Source organism: Lissotriton vulgaris, chromosome 1_1 (genome assembly GCF_964263255.1).
Source record: "Lissotriton vulgaris chromosome 1_1, aLisVul1.2, whole genome shotgun sequence".
Taxonomy (NCBI): Eukaryota; Metazoa; Chordata; class Amphibia; order Caudata; family Salamandridae; genus Lissotriton; species Lissotriton vulgaris.
In genome coordinates this window covers 780,803,938-780,823,956 of record NC_141685.1, presented here as the reverse complement: position 1 = coordinate 780,823,956, position 20,019 = coordinate 780,803,938, and the positions used below count along the sequence as shown (strand labels likewise).

Here is a 20,019-nt window from a genome sequence, read left to right as displayed (position 1 = left end):
CATATTATGCATGTATACAACACCTCTCTCTTGTTGTATTCCCACACTTGGATAGGAATACATGATGCACACAAATTTACCACAGATCCAACCAGACTATGTTCCACTGCCTGCAGTAACACACCAAATCCTGTTTTGTTTCTACCACAGCCTTTCTTCACAAACTATACCTTCCCCTTCATGTCTATCTCAGCCTTTCTGGATTTAGTTACTAATGTGCCTCAGTACTTGAGCACGAAGGCTTTCCCATGTAACTACCTTCCTTTCAGTACTTCAGACCCCTTCCCTCCCAACAAGTCTGATCCAAAGATCCAAAGCTATCGAAACATGACTCCACAGTAGTGAAAATACCGTGAGGACAACAAGTACATTCCTAAAGTTCACGGACATACTGAAGTAAACATGCAAATTTAAGCACACTCTTATTTATTGAAAAAATTGACAACTTTTAAGAGGAGGAAGCCTTTTACATCTAATAACAAACTGATACCACCAATCAATCAGAACTCTGACTCGGTGGATCCTAATGTTAATGTTACATGGTCAGTTGAAAGAGGGGCGTGGCTAAGGAGCCGATAAGGACAGACGTGTGAGCCCGGAGCTCCGTGCCAACCCCGTCGTTTATCTTGTGTAAGGGACAGGTGATAGGTCTCCGAGGACCTGAGACTGCAAACGATGGCCCAGGGAAGCTCAGGCGGCGGTCCTGGGCGAGATTGGGCCACCGCCGTCGGCCGAGGACCGAGCGAAGCGGAGCACCCGGCCTGCGCTCTCTCAAAATGGTGCCGGCTGCGGCGGATCGGCACCTGTAATGCAGCGGAAGGACGGAGCAGAAATGGCCCCCAGGGGTCATGGGGGCTCTGAGGAGCGAGCCCCGTCGCGCCCGCCTGCATTTTCTGCAGGATCCCCGAAGTGCTGGCCAAGTGGGTGTCGCAGAGGTTCGGCTGTCGTGAGGGCTGTGGGGATGCTCGATAGAGCCGCGGACTGAGGAGCTGAGAAGAGCGGACGGTGGAGCAGCCCACACCCGCCCAGGTGAGTGGTGATTTGAGAGGGGACTGGCGGCGCCTCAGTAGTGTGGCTCACTGGTTAGAGGCGGCAGACCCGAGAGCAGAGGGCGGCCCGGGACCAGGGTTCGATTCCCAGCGCGGCAGGTTTCTGGACCAGGGTCAGCGGACTCGATAATTCTCTCGCCTCGGTGCCCACTCTGATCAGCGATCACACTCGGCAACTCTGGGCATTAGCTTGCCTCATCTTCACTAACGGCCCCACCAGACCGCCGGGGATGCCTGGTCTCACCCTGGAGATACCCATTAAGGGACCATCTCTCAGGGAAGCCAGGAAGGGTTTCGCAGCGGTCGAAGCGCCTTGGGACCCTCCGGGTAAGTAGTGCGCTATATAAATGCCTATACATATACATACATACATACATATACATACATATACCTGCACGGTATCCGGCCCGTTACTCCTCCCTGAGCTGCCGGGAGCAGACCTGATCACCATCTTGGACGCTACGGCAATGGCGGTACCTGTCACTGAGGGCAAGTGACTGCAGCTTCCCAGAGGCGACCCAGCTGGCTTTCCAAGACAGTCGCCGCTTGCTGGTGCAGCACAGCTGAGAGGAGCGCTGTGAGTCTCCTGCTGGTGCCAGGCTTCTATGGCTCATTTTGGATCTCGAGGTGAGGGGACTTATCAACCAGGGCACTAGATGGATAGAAGAGCTACTTCTAGAGAGCAATACTGCCCGTCCAATGACATTCTTGCCCGAACAATTTGGAGGTGAAGAGAGAGGCCCCTGGAAAGGCGATTCCTGATTGAGGGTGACCCACGGCTGGCTCTACGCACTTGGGGCTCTTGCGAGAAACTGAGATTGCCGAACAAATGGAGGGCCAGGGGGACCCCGGAAGTGGCAGAGGAATCACCTGGTTGCTAGTCGTTTAGCGGGCAGCCCGCTACTGACGCTGGGTGGGACAGGCCTCGCCCATAGCGGACACTTTCTGGAGTTCACGGGCTATTCTGACGGAGTACAGGGATCCCCAAGAGGCTGTGCTGGTGGCCCAGTGCATTGAAAGGTATGGGGAAACCGCAAGGGAAGCAGGGGGGAGCGCCCCCAGAACAAAAGGACATTGGCAGCGGCTCATGCGAAACAGGATGCTGCGGAACCACAACCAGAGGCTCTGGATGCAACAGCAAGTAGAACAAACACTGAAGGCCACCACTGACACTAGGGACGCCCAACAGCAGGACATTGCACATGTGCCACTAGGGTTGGGCCTCCTTCGAACAGAACATGCTAAACTGACTGACCGGGTGAAGCAGACGGAAGCGACGCTGGGGGTCCTGTAGCCTACTCAGAAGACACTGGTGACCCAGATGGGGGATGTCACGCATCGACTACAGGCCCTGGAACGGAGAGCTGAGGATGCGAAGGGCGGAATCGAAGGAATAATATAAGGGTGGTGGGACTGCCGGAAGGAGTGGAAGGGGCCAACATGCTTCACTATTTGGAGGACTGGCTACGGCCTGAGGTTGCACCAGAGGGCCTGTCTCATTTCTATACCCTGGAGAGAGCACATAGGGTACCGACTCGCTAGCTGGCGCCTGGAAGGCCACCTAGGCCGGTGGTGGCGTGACTACTTCATTATAAAGACAGATATCTGCTACTGCACAAAGCTCGTTCATTGGGCCCCTACAAGGTGGACAAAAGTAATGTGACACTGTACCAAGACTACACCCTTGAAGTACAACACCGTCGAGCTTCGTTCTTGGCGGTCAAGTAGGCACTCCGAGACGAAGGGCTACAATACTCATTGATGTTCCCCATGCGCCCGAGGATAATTTTGGACGGCAAAACACACTTCAACGATAGCCCTGAGGAGGCACGGCGCAGCATGGAACTGTCCGCGGAAGGATCGCGCCCTCGCAGGTTGCGGCGTGTCAGAGGGTGACGTCCTGGCCTACGGAGGCCCACATTAACTCAAACGGAGATGGAGAAATCAGCAGCGCTGCAGGCAGTGTCGGAAATATCCCAGGAAAAACCTTCTCCATCTGTGATGGACACTGAATCGGAGAAGGGCTAAGTGGAAACCGATTTAGATGAGAGTGAGACAGGAAGTGTTCAACTGCCGCATGTCACGTCTGGGATAGCCAACGAGACCGCGGACGCTTAATGTTGAAAGATTTTGACATGAAAGCTTCCAAGAGGGGCTGCTTCCTGCCTGTTCCCCTCTCTCCATTGGCCTAATCTTGCAATTGATTTGTAATGATAACAATGGTTGACTCATTCATGCAATACTTGAGAACTGGAAGTAGACGGCTCCCTTAGAGTAGAGTGCCCCATCAGATATCAGGGCTTAGTTTTAGTGGGGGTATGGCGCCAGATGTAGGCCTGGTTCTCTTGGCTCTTGGTCACGTCCCCTACCTTTTTGGAATGTTGTTCATCGGTAGCCACTAGAGGAAATAGTTTGATTATTAGTTTGGATGGGAACTAGAGTTTTAGTGCATGTTCTAGGGTGGGGATGTTGGGGTGTTTTCTTACTTTGGGGAAGTTGGGTCCGTCGGTGTGTCCAGCTGGAGAGTGCAGTCACTTGTAGGACTTGGATTGCAGCATGGGGGCGTTACCTGAATTAAAGTGCATGACATGGAATGTTAGGGGTTACATACAAAGCTGAGACGCCATAGGGTGCATGCTTATTTGGTGCGCAGGGGGGTCCAGATTGCTTTTCTTCAGGAAACACATATTAGTCGCGCTGAAGGATTGGCATTGCAGCGCAGATGGAGAGGGCAACTTTTTCACACAACATATTTTGCTTTTGCACGGGTGCCCTCATATGGGTTAGGGCAGGGGTCCCTTTCCAACCGACACAGCATTTAGTGGACCCAGAGGGGAGATTGGTGGTAGTAGCAGGTCGCCTTAATGGGAAAGATGTGACGCTATGTAGTGTATATGCTCCCAATGTGGATCAGGTGGCCTTTTTTACCCACCTATCAGGGAAATTAGCACCATATTTGAGCGGCCCGGTAATTATGGGCGGCGATTTTAATTCTATAACAGACACAGTCATGGAGATAGCTTGCCCTCCATTGCCTGAGGTGCCCATACATAGAACTTCCAAAGTCAGACGAGACTGGCAGGGTAGATGGGGGCTGATAGGCACATGGCGCGCGCAGCACCCAGGGCAGCGAGATTATTCTTTTTATTTCAGCACTGCACAAATTGCATGTGAGGCTGGATGCGATACTGTGCTCTCCAGGCCTCAGTGAATAGCTCACAAGAACACTTTCGGGCTATAACCCGTTAATGTTGAGGCTGCAATGGGCTCAAGAGCGGCCTGCGATTCCGGCCTGGGGGTTGCGACCAGAGGCGCTGGAAGACCAGGTCTTCCACGAAGAGATCGGTACAGGAATCTCTCAATACTTTCTTGAAAATGAGGGTACGGTGTCCTCGACTGCAATTGAATGGGACGCTTTTAAAGTGGTAGTGAGAGGACTGTGTATAACTAATATTGTGGGAGTACGGAAGACGTTATTGCAAGACGTAGACACAGCGGAACAGAGCTTGTGATCTGCAGAAAGAGCCCGCCCCGAGAACCCAGATTAACCGGAGAAGGCTTCAGATGCTAGAGAGGCAGTGGCAGTACAAGTAGAGGGGCTGCGTTATTTCGACCATAAGTAATACTTTGCACGCGCGCGGAACAATATAAAGCAGGAACACTGGTAGCATGGCTGGCCAATCCAGTTCCCCGAGGTACGCCCATACTAGAATTGGCTTACCCGATGGGAGATCCGGTGTACACCCAACAGGGGATTAATAGGCTGTTTTGGACTATTACACAAAGTTGTACCGGGGCAAGTTGCAGGTTAATGGGGACTCCACAGGGGATTTCTTGATAGATATAGGACTAACGCAACTAGAAAAGACACAGGCAGACCTGCTAGGACAGGAGATCATGCTGGGTGGAATTCGGAGTGCGGTTAAACATAAGTCACGTAACACAACACCGGGAATGGATGGGCTATCAATAGAGTTTTATTCGACTAACATTGATCTATTGGCCCCTAAGTTATTGGCTGTTTTTAATGAGGCGAAGCAGGTTGGAATGCTACCACCCTCCACCCGAGAGGCTGTAATTATTCCATTGCTAGAGCCCGGGAAGAGCCCCTCAGATAAAACAGCCTATTGCCCCTCGCCCATGCTTACATTCAATTATAAAATTCTGAGTAGGATTCTTGCAACTCAACTCCTCCCACATATGGTGCAACTGGTCCACCGAGACCAAGCGGGATTTATCCCAACTCAGAATAATATCACCACCAGTGTGCGATGTCTGCTCCGCATACTGGGGGAGGACTATTGCCCTACTACCTCAGTTGACGTCCTACCAGTAGATACTGAAAAGGCGTTTGATAGCCTGGAATGGCCATACTTATTTCAAGTTATGCACACATTTGGCCAGGGTTATGTTTTTGTGGGGTGGACAGAAATTCTATACAAATCGGCAGCATCGCAGGATCGGATGGGGACCCTAGTTCCTACCTATGGCTCAGTAGGGCATGGAACGCGACAAGGGTGCCCGCTCTCTTCTTTGTTATTTGCATTGGCCATTGACCCGATAGCGGCACATGCCAGACTGGGATGACACTATACTGGGCTCAACATAAGTGTGGTTGCACAGTATATTTCACTCTATGCCAATGATTTACTTATGTTTCTGGCTAGTACAATGGAGTCTCTAGATGGGGCAATGACCCTTCTTCACGAATTTGGTAGGGTTTCAGGGCATGGGGTGAATTGGGCGAAGACTTTCCTGTTCCCAGCAACCCCATCGGATGCTGGCCTTTCTCACACTAATGACATAAGGTGGGAGTCTCGGTGTTTGACTTATTTTGGAACCAACATCTATCATGCACCCGTTGATTGTTAGATGGTAATATAGGCAGAGCAGTGCAAAGGCTCCGAGGTAGCTTAGCATTTTGGGGCACCCTGACACTCTCGGTGGCTGGATGAGTGGCGCTATTAAAGATGGTAGCGATACCCTGTTTGCTGTATTACTTTAGGACATTGCAAATTTGGATCCCGGGATCAATTTTTAGACAGCTCCGTTCAATGGTTGGGGGGGGGTGGGGGGGGGGGGGGGGTTCTATGGGCGAGTGGTAGAAGGCGGGTGGCACTGGATACGATGATGCGCCCGAGGGCCTATGGGGGATTGTTTGTGCCAGATTTTGAGCTATATTACTTGGCGGCTCAGCTGCAGTGGCTTACTCAGGCGGTGGCACTGGAGTTTAGGGGTCCAGACGGATCCTGGATCCCGCAACATGTATTGTCCTCTATTGTTCTTCTGGACGCTCCCTGGCGATGTGCAGACGTTGCGGCTGTGCCGGAACCAGAGCCAGTGCAGAGCTGGATTTACCCGTCCATACACCCCTGAAGATACCTTTGGGTATGTGTGCTGCCTTCCCACATAGGGGGGATTGGACCGCGCTGTCAGAGTGGTAGACACTGGGGATACAAGTACAGGGGATTTGTACGAAGATGACACCCTATTACTCTATCAGGCTTTGCAGGACAGATATGGCCTTCCTCAGGGCATTTCCAGCTCCATTCGGCCCTGGTATTAGCAATACAGCATCATTGGAGGGAGGGACTATCGAAACCGAGGACGGCTACGGAGTGCCAGTATGTAGTGATGGCAGCGGGGATCTTCAAAGCAATTACATGCTTATACAGATGCAGGATAGTTGAGGGAACAGAACAGCAACAGAAGTGGTAGGTGGATCTGAGCAAGGAGATTCCGGAGAAGACATGGGCTCAACTAGTTAGAAGAGCGTGGAAAAGCACCAGGAATGCCAGATTCCAACTGGTTCACTACACAGGGCATACCTCAGTCCTGTCAGGATGAATAAGTATTTTAATATAGACACCGCAAAGTGCCCGCGTTGTAATCTAGATGGGGCGGAGTTAAACCACATGATGTGGGATTGTCCACAACTAGGAACATATTGGGAGGAAGTGGTCAATCTGGTCTGCGAGGTTACGGAACGACACGTAGAGAATATCATGGGTACCTGTTTACTTCATTGGTTTCCACATATGCCCAAAACAAAGGTAACAAGCAAGTTTTTAGATTTAGGATTGTTGTTGGCCGAAAGAGATATCACAGCGCACTGGAAGGCTGTATGAGTGCCCAACTTCAAGAGGTGGAAGGCACAATTAAATAAATGGGCAACGAGCGAAAGTACAGTCCGGTTTCAGCTTGCCATACGGACTAATAGTGATAAGGCACTGGAGACCGCAAGAGCATGGTAGGCCTTAGTTGTATTGCTGCAAGTGCCAGAGGAAGGTTCAGATGCAAGCTCGATTTTGAACGCACAAGCGGAGTCGCCCTGAACCACATGGGCAGTAAGAAATCCCCTCTAACAACACTAAATGACTGCTGAAGCGGAGAGATTAGGGGCTAGCATGTACTGTATACACATTTTTATGTTGAGTAATGCTGAGTAAATGGTTGCTCTGTATTTCATGGATTGCCATTAGTTAGGACACACTGGGGGAAGCAGGTGGGCTAGGAGTGAGGTGGAGAACAGGTTGCTTATTTTTTGTTATATTACTTGGTTTAAATGTCACAGTCACACCTTCGTTATTGGCGATGAAGAACCTTTATTGGATTGTAAGTCGCTATAATTGTATATGGCTAGCTGGAGATAACCTGGAGAATGTATGCAGAAGCTTCACTTGATTAAGATGACAATTTACAATGGGACCACTGACTAACGAGGGTTGTTGATTTGATGACTACTGAGTACCTTTAATTCTGTATTAACTGCTTGATGTTGAGGTGAAAAATCAAATAAAAACAATTTTTAAAAAATGGTTAGCTGCCAGATTTTCAGCGGATCCAAGGACTATTAAATTAGTCCCACTTCGATTGCGTGGATGTAAATTAATCATACTTGTAGATCAGGAAACTAATGTAAGAATCCAGAATCCATGGCACCTTATTGTAGAACACAGATGTAGCCTCAAATTGTCCATCCCCCTTGCCTCAGTATGTGAAGAGATCTACAATTGTAATGGTAAACGAAGTATCTGCGGCAATCAGTGGCACTTATCTGTATGATAATAATGTAAGATACATGATTGTTTATTCTTGGGGTGCTAGGTGGCGCACGACCAAGATGGCAGCGCTGTAGTGAGGCTCTTGCTGCCCGGCGGCATAATCCGTCTTATTATCCTGTTTGTACCCAGTAAACCAGTCATCAGACGAGCATCGAGTGCCTAAGGCACCTTCCAGCATCCGTTGCTGCTGTGTACCTAATGAAGAAAGCATCTGGTCGCGACGGCACAGTGCGATTCTGTTGCTGCAGGGACAGCAGATCGAACCGCTGGAGGAAAAATCAGCCTCAAGCGCTATGCGAGTCCCCTAGCGTCCATGCGGTTACCGGGCCGCTTCGGATGAAATGTTGCCAAGAGGTTAGACTTCATCGCACAAGTAAGGCTTGAGATATTGCCTCTTCCTATATATTTACCTCTGCTCCCGCTTACCGCAAAGTCCCCTCTGGGAAGGGGTTAAACAAAAGTAGACTACGGGGCAAAGATCCTTATCGGCCGGGGCGACACAGGGAACGCATCCGTTGGTGCAGCCATTTTGAGAAGCAGCGCGGCCTGCCCACAGCGAAATGGATCACCTTACATTTACATACATTTACATTTGTTGACTTATAAAGCACAAACGAATCATCCCCAAGGGGATCTCTCGGCGCTGAGGGAGAAGGTAATTTAGGGTCCACACGTCTAAAACAGCCATGTCTTTAGAAGCTTCTTAAAGCTGATTAGCTCAGAGCAGGCCCTGATGTTTTGTGGCAGTTTATTCCAGTGGATCGCTGCCAGATAACAGAAGGCTCTATCGCCTTTCCTTACCCTCTGTATCTTCTGGATACACAGAAGGTTGGCGTTGCTAGACCTCAGTTGCCGAGCTGGTTGATACCGCCTGAGTTTATTACAGAGATTAACAGGGCCTTTCACCTGTAGAGATTTAAAGACCACACAGAGCATCTTAAAGATAGCTCGTTTCCTCACCGGGAGCCAATGTAGTTGATTCAGCAAAGGGGCCGACGGGGTGCGTGCCGGCTTGTTGAGGGCCAGGCGGGCTGCAGTGTTCTGCACTACCTGCAGCCGTGATAATAGATCCTCTTTGGCACCCACCAGCAGCGAATTACCATAATCCAGCCGGCTCACCAGGAGTGACTGGACAAGGGTTTTCCTCACTGACCAGGTGATCCACGGAAAGATCTTCCTGCGCATCCTCATTGTGCCAAAACACATGCCTGACACTGTCTTGACCTGCTCCTCCATAGATAGTTTATCATCTATCCTAATGCCTAAATTCTTAGCCCAACTCCTTGGTGGAGGGGCTTCACCCAAATCAGCCGGCCACCACTCCGGGGACCAGATTGCCTCAGCCATCCTAAAAAGCAGAATTTAATTTTTTGAGGAATTGAGTTGTAAAAAACTCCTCCTCATCCAGATGGCGATGCTAGACATACAGCTCCTGAATTTCCGCAGAGTTGACATGATGTCTTCCTCAATGGGAACAATTAGCTGCGTGTCATCCGCGTATGAGATGGTCTCAAAGCCATGGCCTCTGATGATATCCGCCAGGGGTGTCAGATATGCAGGGTAGGACTAAGCACAGAACCCTGTGGAACGCCCCTGTCCACCCCTATAGTCTGCGATACAAATGAACCCAACTGGATGCACTGGGTACAACCCGATAGAAAACTCTGAATCCACTCTAGAGCTCTGCCCTTCACCCCAATCCCCCTCAGTCTGTCTAGCAGCATCCGATGTGAAATAGTACCGAACGCTGCTGACAGATCAAGGAGTACCAGGATCACTGGGGTTCCTCTATGTAATGTCATCCTGATGGTATCCGTCACTTCTAACAATGTGGCTTCCGTGCTATGTGATGCACGGAATCCGTACTGCGAGGGGTCTAGGAGGTGATTTTGTTCCAGATAGAGGGGAAGCTGTTGGTTCACCAGGGTTTCCAGAACTTTAGAACAACAAGGGAGAAGCGAGATTGGTCTATAGTTCTGCAGCTCAAGTGGGTCCGCTGACGCCTTCTTTAGGAGTGGCTTGTGGCTGATGTTGGGTTGCTAATATTGCCCAGATCTCCTAGCTCTTGAATTTTCCTGCTCTGATAGGCAGACACAAGCAGAAATAAAGGGGGAAAAAGAGGGAAGAACAAACGCAGAGATGACGAAAGAAGAGACACACAGACACATAACGCTTCAAAATAATGTGCAACCTATACAGTTACACAAGGTTTGGGGCTAAACCTGCTAACCGACGAGAAGCTAAATAATCCTGATCATATTAACCCACTGCGACCCCTATTCTGTGCACTGCTGTGGGTAAATTAAATGATGCTCCCCCAGCAAGCAGACTAGTTCTCATTCTGCTACAGTGCTAAACACATCCCCCTTCGAAGTGGCTACACCGGGGCATTTGTAGTCCACAGTTTAGTGGTGATGTACGGTGGGCCCTAGGGCATTGAGGCCTGCCATATTCTGCGCAATTAACAATTAAGTCACATACATTTCATCAACACGACATGTGAGCTTATGAAATCACTATACGGAGGCATACTCTCACTTCTAATTCCGCTCATTGAGCTCTATGTCAGCTGTTCTTCAAGATAATTTGCTCACGAGTAACTGAAACTACTGACCATCTGTTGCGACACTATAACGTAAGAAAGCAGGCGTGCCACATTTTATTTTTGGCATTGGCAATGGACAAGGCGGAACTGTTGTTCTGAGTCAGGAAACGGTTTCTGCCTATCACGCAAGAGAGGGAGGGAAAGGAAAAATAAAAGGAGGGTGAAGAAAAAAAACAGAGGGAACAAATACGAAGCGACACATCCCTACATTGGATTTGGCACAGTTACACCACATTGTGCCAAATATGGGGAAAATGGATGGCAAACAGTCCAGACTTACCTTTGAAACCAGAAAGACCAACAAGCGCTCAAGCACAGATGAACAAGACCCTGCAAGCACAGAACTATTACAAGAACCTACCACCTCCCCAGAGGCTGACGTAAGAAGCCTCCTACTTGCTATGCAGCATAGTCTCACCTCCATTGAAAGCAAAATGGACTCAATGACGTCGCAAATGGACTCCATTGTCCATAAGCTAGATAAATATGATGAGCAGATCAAAGACACCGAACAGCGCATATCCAACAATGAGGATACCAGGATAAAAATGCAAAAACAAGTTGCCCAGATGTTGCCCAGATGGACAAGATTCTTAAAATAATTGCGGTGAAAAATGAAGACCTGGAAGCACGCAGTAGGTGTAACATATGCCTTATTGGAATTCCAGAAAGCACAAATACAGGGCGCATGGAAGGCTACACTGAACGCTTATTGCGTGACACATTTGGCGCTGAAGCCTTCTCGCCGCAAATGACAATAAAGAGCACATCGCTCTCTGGGCCCCAGACCTCATTGCAGGCAGCAAATCCTAGACCGATCATCACGCGCTTGCTCAATTTTTGAGACCGCGTGTCGATCTGAAACGGGCCCGGAAAAAAAGACATTTGCATCATGTGGGCAACAAATTTACCATATTCCCCGATTTCACAGCAGTAGTGCAGGACTCGAGACGCAAGTTCACTCCAATCAAGCAAAAATTGTGCCAAGCTCAAATAGACTATGCCTTAATGTACCCTGCACGCCTGAGAATCACACATGAAGGCAAGCAACATTTCTTTACCAATGTGAAGCAGGTAGAAGATTTCCTCAAGCGGATAATTTGACAGACCTCTTCTTGTACAGTTCAAGATAACCCATCCAGATCTCAATGTCCAGCATCAGATTAACAAGCAGGGCCGAAGGCATCTATCTCTGACGCGCCCACGAGGCCTCAGTGAAAAATTATTGTTTGTCCTCGCTACTTCCGGGTGTTAGGAGGAATGACTCGCCGCCCCAAGACTACCACCCCGATCAAGTGTTTCGAGAACATGGGCAGAGAAAAGGACACTGTTACGATGCTATATACAGATAAGAAGACTAGGAGGAGAGTAAAGAGAGAGAGAGAGAAATAGCTCTGACGGACTAATGAGACAATAATTCAGACTATGCAGGGAAACCCCCCTCCTTATCCCTCTTGATTCACAATCGGTTATTCCACCTCTAAGTGGGGAAGCAAGGATCTCGTGGGATCCTTGGTGTACCCCAAAGGGCATTCCCCTATTTTTGTTTTTGGTTCGTTGATCATTTTGTACTGGGTTGTGATGTTCGGGAGGTGGGTGGGATACAGAGAACCAGCATGATTGGGTTGATGTTGTGGGGGGGGGGGGCGAGGGGGGGGATAGGGAACACTTTCATATTCAACTATGCATGGTGAAGAAATGGGTGACATTGATTATACATGTGCAGCAGAAGATGGGCAGTGATAGGTCTGGAAGTTTTTGCAGCGAATATGTGATATCTAGCATATGTCTGAAGGCACCACTGAGAATGCAAATGATAGCATGGAATGTTCGAGGGTTGGGGGATCCGCATAAGCGTAGACAGATAATATACCTCAATAGGCATCCTATTCACATTGCAAAGCTTCAGGAAACACACTTTGACCTGAGGTTTGCCAGCAAATGGGCTGTGCATAGAGTGTTCTCATTATATTCCTCGTACTCCAGAGGTACAGCAATTATCATCAAGAAGAACTTTCCATTTATCCTAGGTGGAGTACACTGTGACTCTGAGGGGCGATACTGCATGACGTGGGGTAGACTTGGATCACATTCCGACACATTGGTGTGTTGTTATGGTCCAAATGTGGATGACCCAGAATTCTACACTAGACTATGGGGGAACATTCTTGGACTAGGCTCCGCACATGTAATAAGGGGAGGAGATCTCAACATGGCACTAAATCCTATCAATGATAGATCTAACCCTCTTCCACATCACTACACTAAGACCCATAGTATATTGCTCGATATATTCTCATATAATGGCCTTCTAGATTTATGGTGACACATTTATCCTGAGAAAAAGGAAGGTACACATTTCACAACGATGCACCCCACATGGGCTAGGCTAGATTATTGGGTAGTGACCAGGGGTATCGCACCCTGGATAGTTAATGCTGAACATATAGCCAGAACATACTCAGATCATGCCCAGTTCGTTTAACACTAACTCCTCTGACAATAATGCACCTCCCAAGAGTTGGAAACTCACTCCAGAAGCACTCCTAGACACCGCCTTTCAATCAGAGATGGGGCCATGAAATTACGGACTTCTTCCAGAGAAACGTGGGTTCAGTCACGCATACAGGCACAGTGTGGGAGGCCTTTAAGTTCACGATGCAGGGCTCCTGTATAGCTAAGCGGTTCGGAGTCTTACGAGACATACAACAACGTATGCAGCAACTAGAGGGGGAACTAAAGAAACTGGAGGGTGAAATGGGAAATCCTGTAAACGGTACTCTCCAAGCAGAATTAGGGATAAACTATCTGAATATACAAATACTGCTGAGAGAGAAGTCTGCTTTCGGGGGAAATATTACATGGCACGCAGATATGGGGAAGTAGAGCGGCCAGGCAAGACCCTGGCGAATGAAATTCATCCACCTCGCTTCTCTAATTACTTGATGGAGGTTATTGATGCTACTGGGGAGAGGCATAGAGATAGCAAAGATATACTAACCATCTTTACTGAATACTATGCTAATTTGTATAGATCTCGCAGGCAACAACCACTTGACTTATCTAACTATCTAGGCAATGTAGCCATTGGTTGGCTAGGAGACCTACAAAGAGAATTCCTCGCAATTATGCAAATGAAGTCAGGCAAAGCCAATGGTCAGATGGTCTACCAATAGAATTTCACAAGATGTATGTGAATCACCTTATCCTTATACTAAAGGAGGTCTACGAAAAAGCCCAAGAAACAGGCACTCTCCCATGCTCAATGAGAGAAGCTCTCATCACATTACTTCTAAAACCCGGTAAGCAAGCAGACGTATGTGATTCATATAGAACACTTTCCTTAATCAAAAATGACGCGAAAATTCTTGCCAAAGTATTGGCTAATAGATTAAGCCTATTGATGGAGAAACTAGTGTTACCAGATCAGGCTGGATTCATCCCGGGTACGGCGACATCTCATAATCTCTGTATGCTATTCTCTATACTGCAGAACGTGGACCCTCAGCTGGCTCTCGTGGCAGTTTTTATAGACGCCACAAAGGCCTTTGATTCAGCTGAATGGGACTACATCATATTACAATGCATGGGAATTCCCAAAGGATACTTGGCGTGGATACGCCTACTACATAATTTCCCAACAGCCAAGGTTATTAATAATGGGCAGATTTCAACACCATTTTCTGTTACCCGTGGTACGAGGCAGGGATGCCCGCCTTCACCTGTGCTTTTTGCGCTCGCAATTGAGCCCCTAGCGACCAGGGTGAGACAGCACCATCAGGAGAAGGCACTGAACTGTCACCTTCGTTCCATTCTCATCTGCTTATACACAGGTGATATTACTCTTTATCTTCGAGATGCTCAACAGAATTTAAACCCAATATTGAAAGAATTTGACAGAAAACCTTTCAGGTATACAAATAAACTGGGGGAAATCTCAGATCTTTCTGCTTACTAAAACTGCGAAGGTATTTATTCCCTACTTCCCCATGGTGTGGTGTGACACAGAGGTGAAATACTTAGGAAATACTTAGGAATACACATACTTAGGAATACACATAACGACTGATAGGTTCAAACTGATTTGTCTAAATGAGGTAGAACCCTGGAAAAAATCACTAGCAGCATGACGAGATGGATCTCGCTCCCACTATCTATGGCGGGGCGTATTTCCCTCATACAAATGGGAATTCTCCCCAAACTTTTGTACCTATTTATAAATATCCCATTTGACCCCGTTAGGCACTTCTTCGAGTCCTTACACACAGAAATTTTTAGGCTAACATGGGGTAGCAAACAGACCAGACTGCAATAGGAGGTACTTACTAGGCCATACTCTCAAGGAGGGTTGGACGTCCCCAACCTAAAATTATATTATATCGGTGCCCAGGCCCATTATGCGCAACATTGGTTCCACCTCCCCAAGTATATGCCACAAGTGGCAGTAGAAAAATGGTTAACAAAACAGGTGATGGACCGAATGTGGATCAATGTCACACATTCACCCCAGTCCAAAGATCTGGGCCCAAATCCATCGTTTTTTTGCACTCCACACATCCCTGGGTTAGACAATGGCGATATGCAAATCAGCTCTGACCCTGTGCCCCATGGGAACAGTCTAGTCCGAACTACAAAAGCCATGTCCTTCCCAGAATGGAATCAAGCATCCGAGGACCGGACCGGTTTCGAGGTAACACCTCTCATCAGCCCGGCTAGCTGGACTCCAGTGGTGTGGAGTGCCTGGGACCCACGTCTGAGCATCCCCAGCGCACTTATGTCGAATTTGCAAACAAAACAGGTGATGGACCGAATGTGGATCAATGTCACACATTCACCCCAGTCCAAAGATCTGGGCCCAAATCCATCGTTTTTTTGCACTCCACACATCCCTGGGTTAGACAATGGCGATATGCAAATCAGCTCTGACCCTGTGCCCCATGGGAACAGTCTAGTCCGAACTACAAAAGCCATGTCCTTCCCAGAATGGAATCAAGCATCCGAGGACCGGACCGGTTTCGAGGTAACACCTCTCATCAGCCCGGCTAGCTGGACTCCAGTGGTGTGGAGTGCCTGGGACCCACGTCTGAGCATCCCCAGCGCACTTATGGCGAATTTGCAAACAAAACAGGTTATGGACCGAATGTGGATCAATGTCACACATTCACCCCAGTCCAAAGATCTGGGCCCAAATCCATCGTTTTTTTGCACTCCACACCACCCTGGGTTAGACAATGGCGATATGCAAATCAGCTCTGACCCTGTGCCCCATGGGAACAGTCCAGTCCGAACTACAAAAGCCATGTCCTTCCCAGAACGGAATCAAGCATCCGAGGACCGGACCGGTTTCGAGGTAACACCTCTCATCAACCATAGAAAAATGGTTGGCAGATTAATATACCCTTAGAAGGTGTCATACTCAGCACACCCTCATCCCGTGATGCGGCCCCCACAACAGTATCGTGCATGGTGAAAGCCTGGCAGCAAATTGCCAAATGGATGCAAGCCCCAATGTTATACTCCCCTTTGCTTCCCCTAGTATACCATTCACTGATGCCGGTATTACAGGAAGGTGTTTTCAAAAACTCAAGAACGAGTTAGACATAAGCTGCTGGGGGGACCTGTATCTAAATGGTAAATTCCGTACACTGCAACAGATGTTTTCAATACTAGCGCCTTCTTCTATGGACATCTTCTTGCGTATCAGACTGCGGCAAGGTATTAAGGAATACACGCCTTCATACCCGCAGGAATCGCAAAAATTAACCCCACTACATACGATATTACAGTCCGAAACAGCTACACATGTGGTGACTACATTATATCATAGCATACATGTGTTAATAGGGCCCTGGAAAGGGAAAATGGGAGACAGATATCGGGAAGGAAATAACAGACAAACACACAGGCAGAACAAGTATTGTCTAGCAGACGGTTACGCATTACACACTATAAATTTCTACATCGCACCTACTAAACTTCTGCCAAAATGTATAAATACAAACTTCGAGACAATGAACGATGCGACAGATGTGGCAGAGAAGGGGAAGATTTTTTACACCTCGCCTGGGCTAGCAACAATTTTAGGGAATACTGGCAACAAGTATCCGTACCTATAGGACAAATGACTACGCCCTCCATACAAGTATCACTCATGATGGCTTTATGAGGCTACACAAAAAATATAGATATTGGATACCAATGTTTTGTTTCTATTGGACTACTACTAGCCAAGCGCAGAGTAGCGTGTAGATGGGGACGGGGCAGCACAGGGCCCCCAAGTTCAGAGAATGGATCAGAGACATGATATTCTGGCAGGATTAAATATTCACCTATGCGGAACTACTCCCCTTAGCCTCACGCCCCAGAGACATATGGGATCCCCTCAAAACATACCTACTAGCACACCCAATAGACACCCTGACCAACACATAGGCATGTAGATTGCTCCAGTTGCGCACAGATCTTTAAAGATTAGAAATATAATGCTTCAGTCTGGAATGTTATAGTCGAAAATATCTGTAACAGTTAATGATTATGTATCGCGCATTACAGACCTAATCTTCGTATTTTTCTCCACTGCTACTCAGTAAACGGTCATGTATGACCAAATAATATATGCAATGTATATAAGTATATAACTATCCATGCAATTCATGAATTGTAATAACTTTTTGGTTTAAAATAAAATAAATAAAACACAATGATCGTTTACTCTTCTGCTGTGAGGAGTACCATAAAAGAAGTCAAAGGGTCCCATTAGAAGGAACATCATACCTGCAAACATGAGTTCTGAAACATCAGGCTTGACATGTAGACAGGTAAACAGTGGCAAGGGGTTCTGGCCCTCGTTGACTTTCTCCTTCATGTGGCTCAATTTGCTGTTCATTCTCTGCACAGAAATATGAATGAGAAAGATGTGCATTTAGGCACTCGAGTGGCTACATAAAAGAAGCGTGTGTATCATGAAATGAAAGTAACATCTTTCAGCACAGTGTGTACTAAACGAGTTTAAGGTACTGGCTAGTTGAAAAAGAGATGAAAGCACATGCGGGGATATGTAGTAAAAAATTTACTTTCCCATAAATGACAATCAACCCCCCCAAGATCCCCCAAAACAGAAGTTCTTAATAAAGTGTGATTCATCCTACAGAGATGTATATTCTGGATATGGAACAGTTTTTTTTATTTATTTCAATGTCAAATTACATGCATGCTACCCTTACTATGAGTTTGCCAAATAATTTCTCAGTCAAATTCAGCAACCATAGCCATATTTCTTCCTGTCTGGAAGTTGAGTGTGGGATGCTGCCCACGGTGTTCGAGCCGGCATGGGTGAAGCGCTATTTAGTACCAAAAAACTTAACGTTAAGAATAGGAGCTCAATTTGTTGGTGGGTTTGTATGGACGAAAGAGTAGGTGTTCGTTTGGAAGATTCAGTGGGTAGAAGTGAAAGGACATCTGAATGGGTAAATGAGTACATAAAATGATGAATCACTATTGCTGGCATCCATCCATCCATGCAGGCTGTTTACTCTCTCTCTATGTTTATGCAACCGGACAGTTTGGTTGCCTCTGCCTGAATAGGTCATAGCATCGGTTAATTGATGGTCATATATTGCATAAAAACACACTGCACGTTGAACTACCAAGTAAGGCCCATTGTGGGTTATGAAAAAAAGCAGTATTGTTTGTACCTAAGCACTTGACAGTTTATGTATTGTATGGTTCTACTTAGGGAAGCTCTGTTTTAACGCTGTTAGGTATGTAGGCATTGCAGTACACCCCTTGTTATAAACACTTGCCACTTTAAAGTAAACTATAGTTTTCTTTGGGCTAAGATAAATAGAATCCTATGTTCAACTTTGACGATTTTTTATGCATAAAGGTTGTATTCGAATGGGCAAAAGCAGTGTTCTTTGTACATAAACTCTGGGCACGTCACTTTCTGATGTACTAAGTGGTTATTCTGTGGGAAGCTTTATTTTAATGCTGCATGTCCTTTTTTATTTAAATCATAATATGTCCGCTGCTACAAGCACTTGGCACTTTTGAATTCATCGGTATGGATCATGGTGGGATTGGACAAGTGTTAACTTATTCTTTCTTTAACCTTGATGATTTTTATGGATATGGTCGATGTAAGAATACAGTCGGATACATACTGTACAGTATCATTTTTGTGATTATTTTTATTAATCAGACAATAAAAGGTTTACAACTTACTTCCATGCAACTATCAATCCATGCACTCACCTTGACTGTCGATGCACTCCTACATTTAATCATACACCTGTACATGCACTCACTAAATCATTCACCCACTAATACATTCCATTTCTAAGTCATCTATCTATTCTTTCAACCACTAATTCAGAGCCAAACAACAGATGTAAGCAACAGTCTTGTCTTACACAAAGCCACGGCAGTGACCATATTAGAATGGTAAGTGTTTCCTTTATTTTGATGAGTGAATTATCTGTGAAAATACATCAGATGTCTCAAAGTTAAGATCAATCTGCTGTCGTGTGAGTATGGGCCTTGGGTGTCCACACAAAGTGCTGTTGATTGTGCATGCTTCCAGTCGGCTCATTCTCACTCACTGCCCCACAAACTAAGGGCCAGATGTAGGTTGCCCTTTACCGGTCGGTAACGGCCGAAATTACCGAATTTCGGCCGTTACCGACCGGTATTAGGCTTTTCAGATGTAGGGGCCTAATGTTAGGATTCGGTAATTTACTGAATCGGTAAATTACAGAATTCTTAAATACCGATTTGGTAAATTACCGAATCCTTAATGTAGGGAGCAGTCAAATGAGTGCTTTTCCCATTTTAGGATTCGTTATTTACCACCAACTACAAGTTGGTGGTAAATATTGAAAACCCCAAAAGAAGCAATTTTTTGCAAATTATTACAGTGCCATGTCGCAGACATACATGCCCTTAGGGCATGTATGTGTGCCACATATGCACCCATTCACTATTCAGGGGTGCAACAGGGTCACCCTGCCACCCTTCAATGTGTTCCACCTTTTACCGAATCGGTATTTACCGATTCGGTAATTCCCATTCATTCCTATGGGCCTCCAGGCCCATAGGAATGAATGGGAATTACCGAATCGGAAAATACAGATTCGGTATTTACCGAATCTTACGATCCGGTAATACTTACCGAATTAATACCTACATCCCATTTACCGATTCTAAAATACTGAATCTGTCAAATTTAGTATTTTAGAATCAGTAAATCTGGATTACCTACATCTGGCCCATAGTTATTTACGAGTAAGAGTGCTTTGTTTGT

At 47.0% G+C, this 20,019-nt stretch overlaps 1 protein-coding gene across 1 annotated transcript in view; it reads right to left on the bottom strand.

Moving 5' to 3' along the window:
- PLA2G4A (phospholipase A2 group IVA) overlaps positions 1–20,019 on the bottom strand; it is an 869,302-nt gene that overhangs the window by 403,363 nt on the left and 445,920 nt on the right. The window contains exon 10 of the mRNA XM_086956164.1: positions 17,493–17,607. Within this exon, the coding sequence (XP_086812290.1) occupies positions 17,493–17,607 (115 nt within the window). The remainder of the gene's footprint in view (positions 1–17,492; positions 17,608–20,019) is intronic.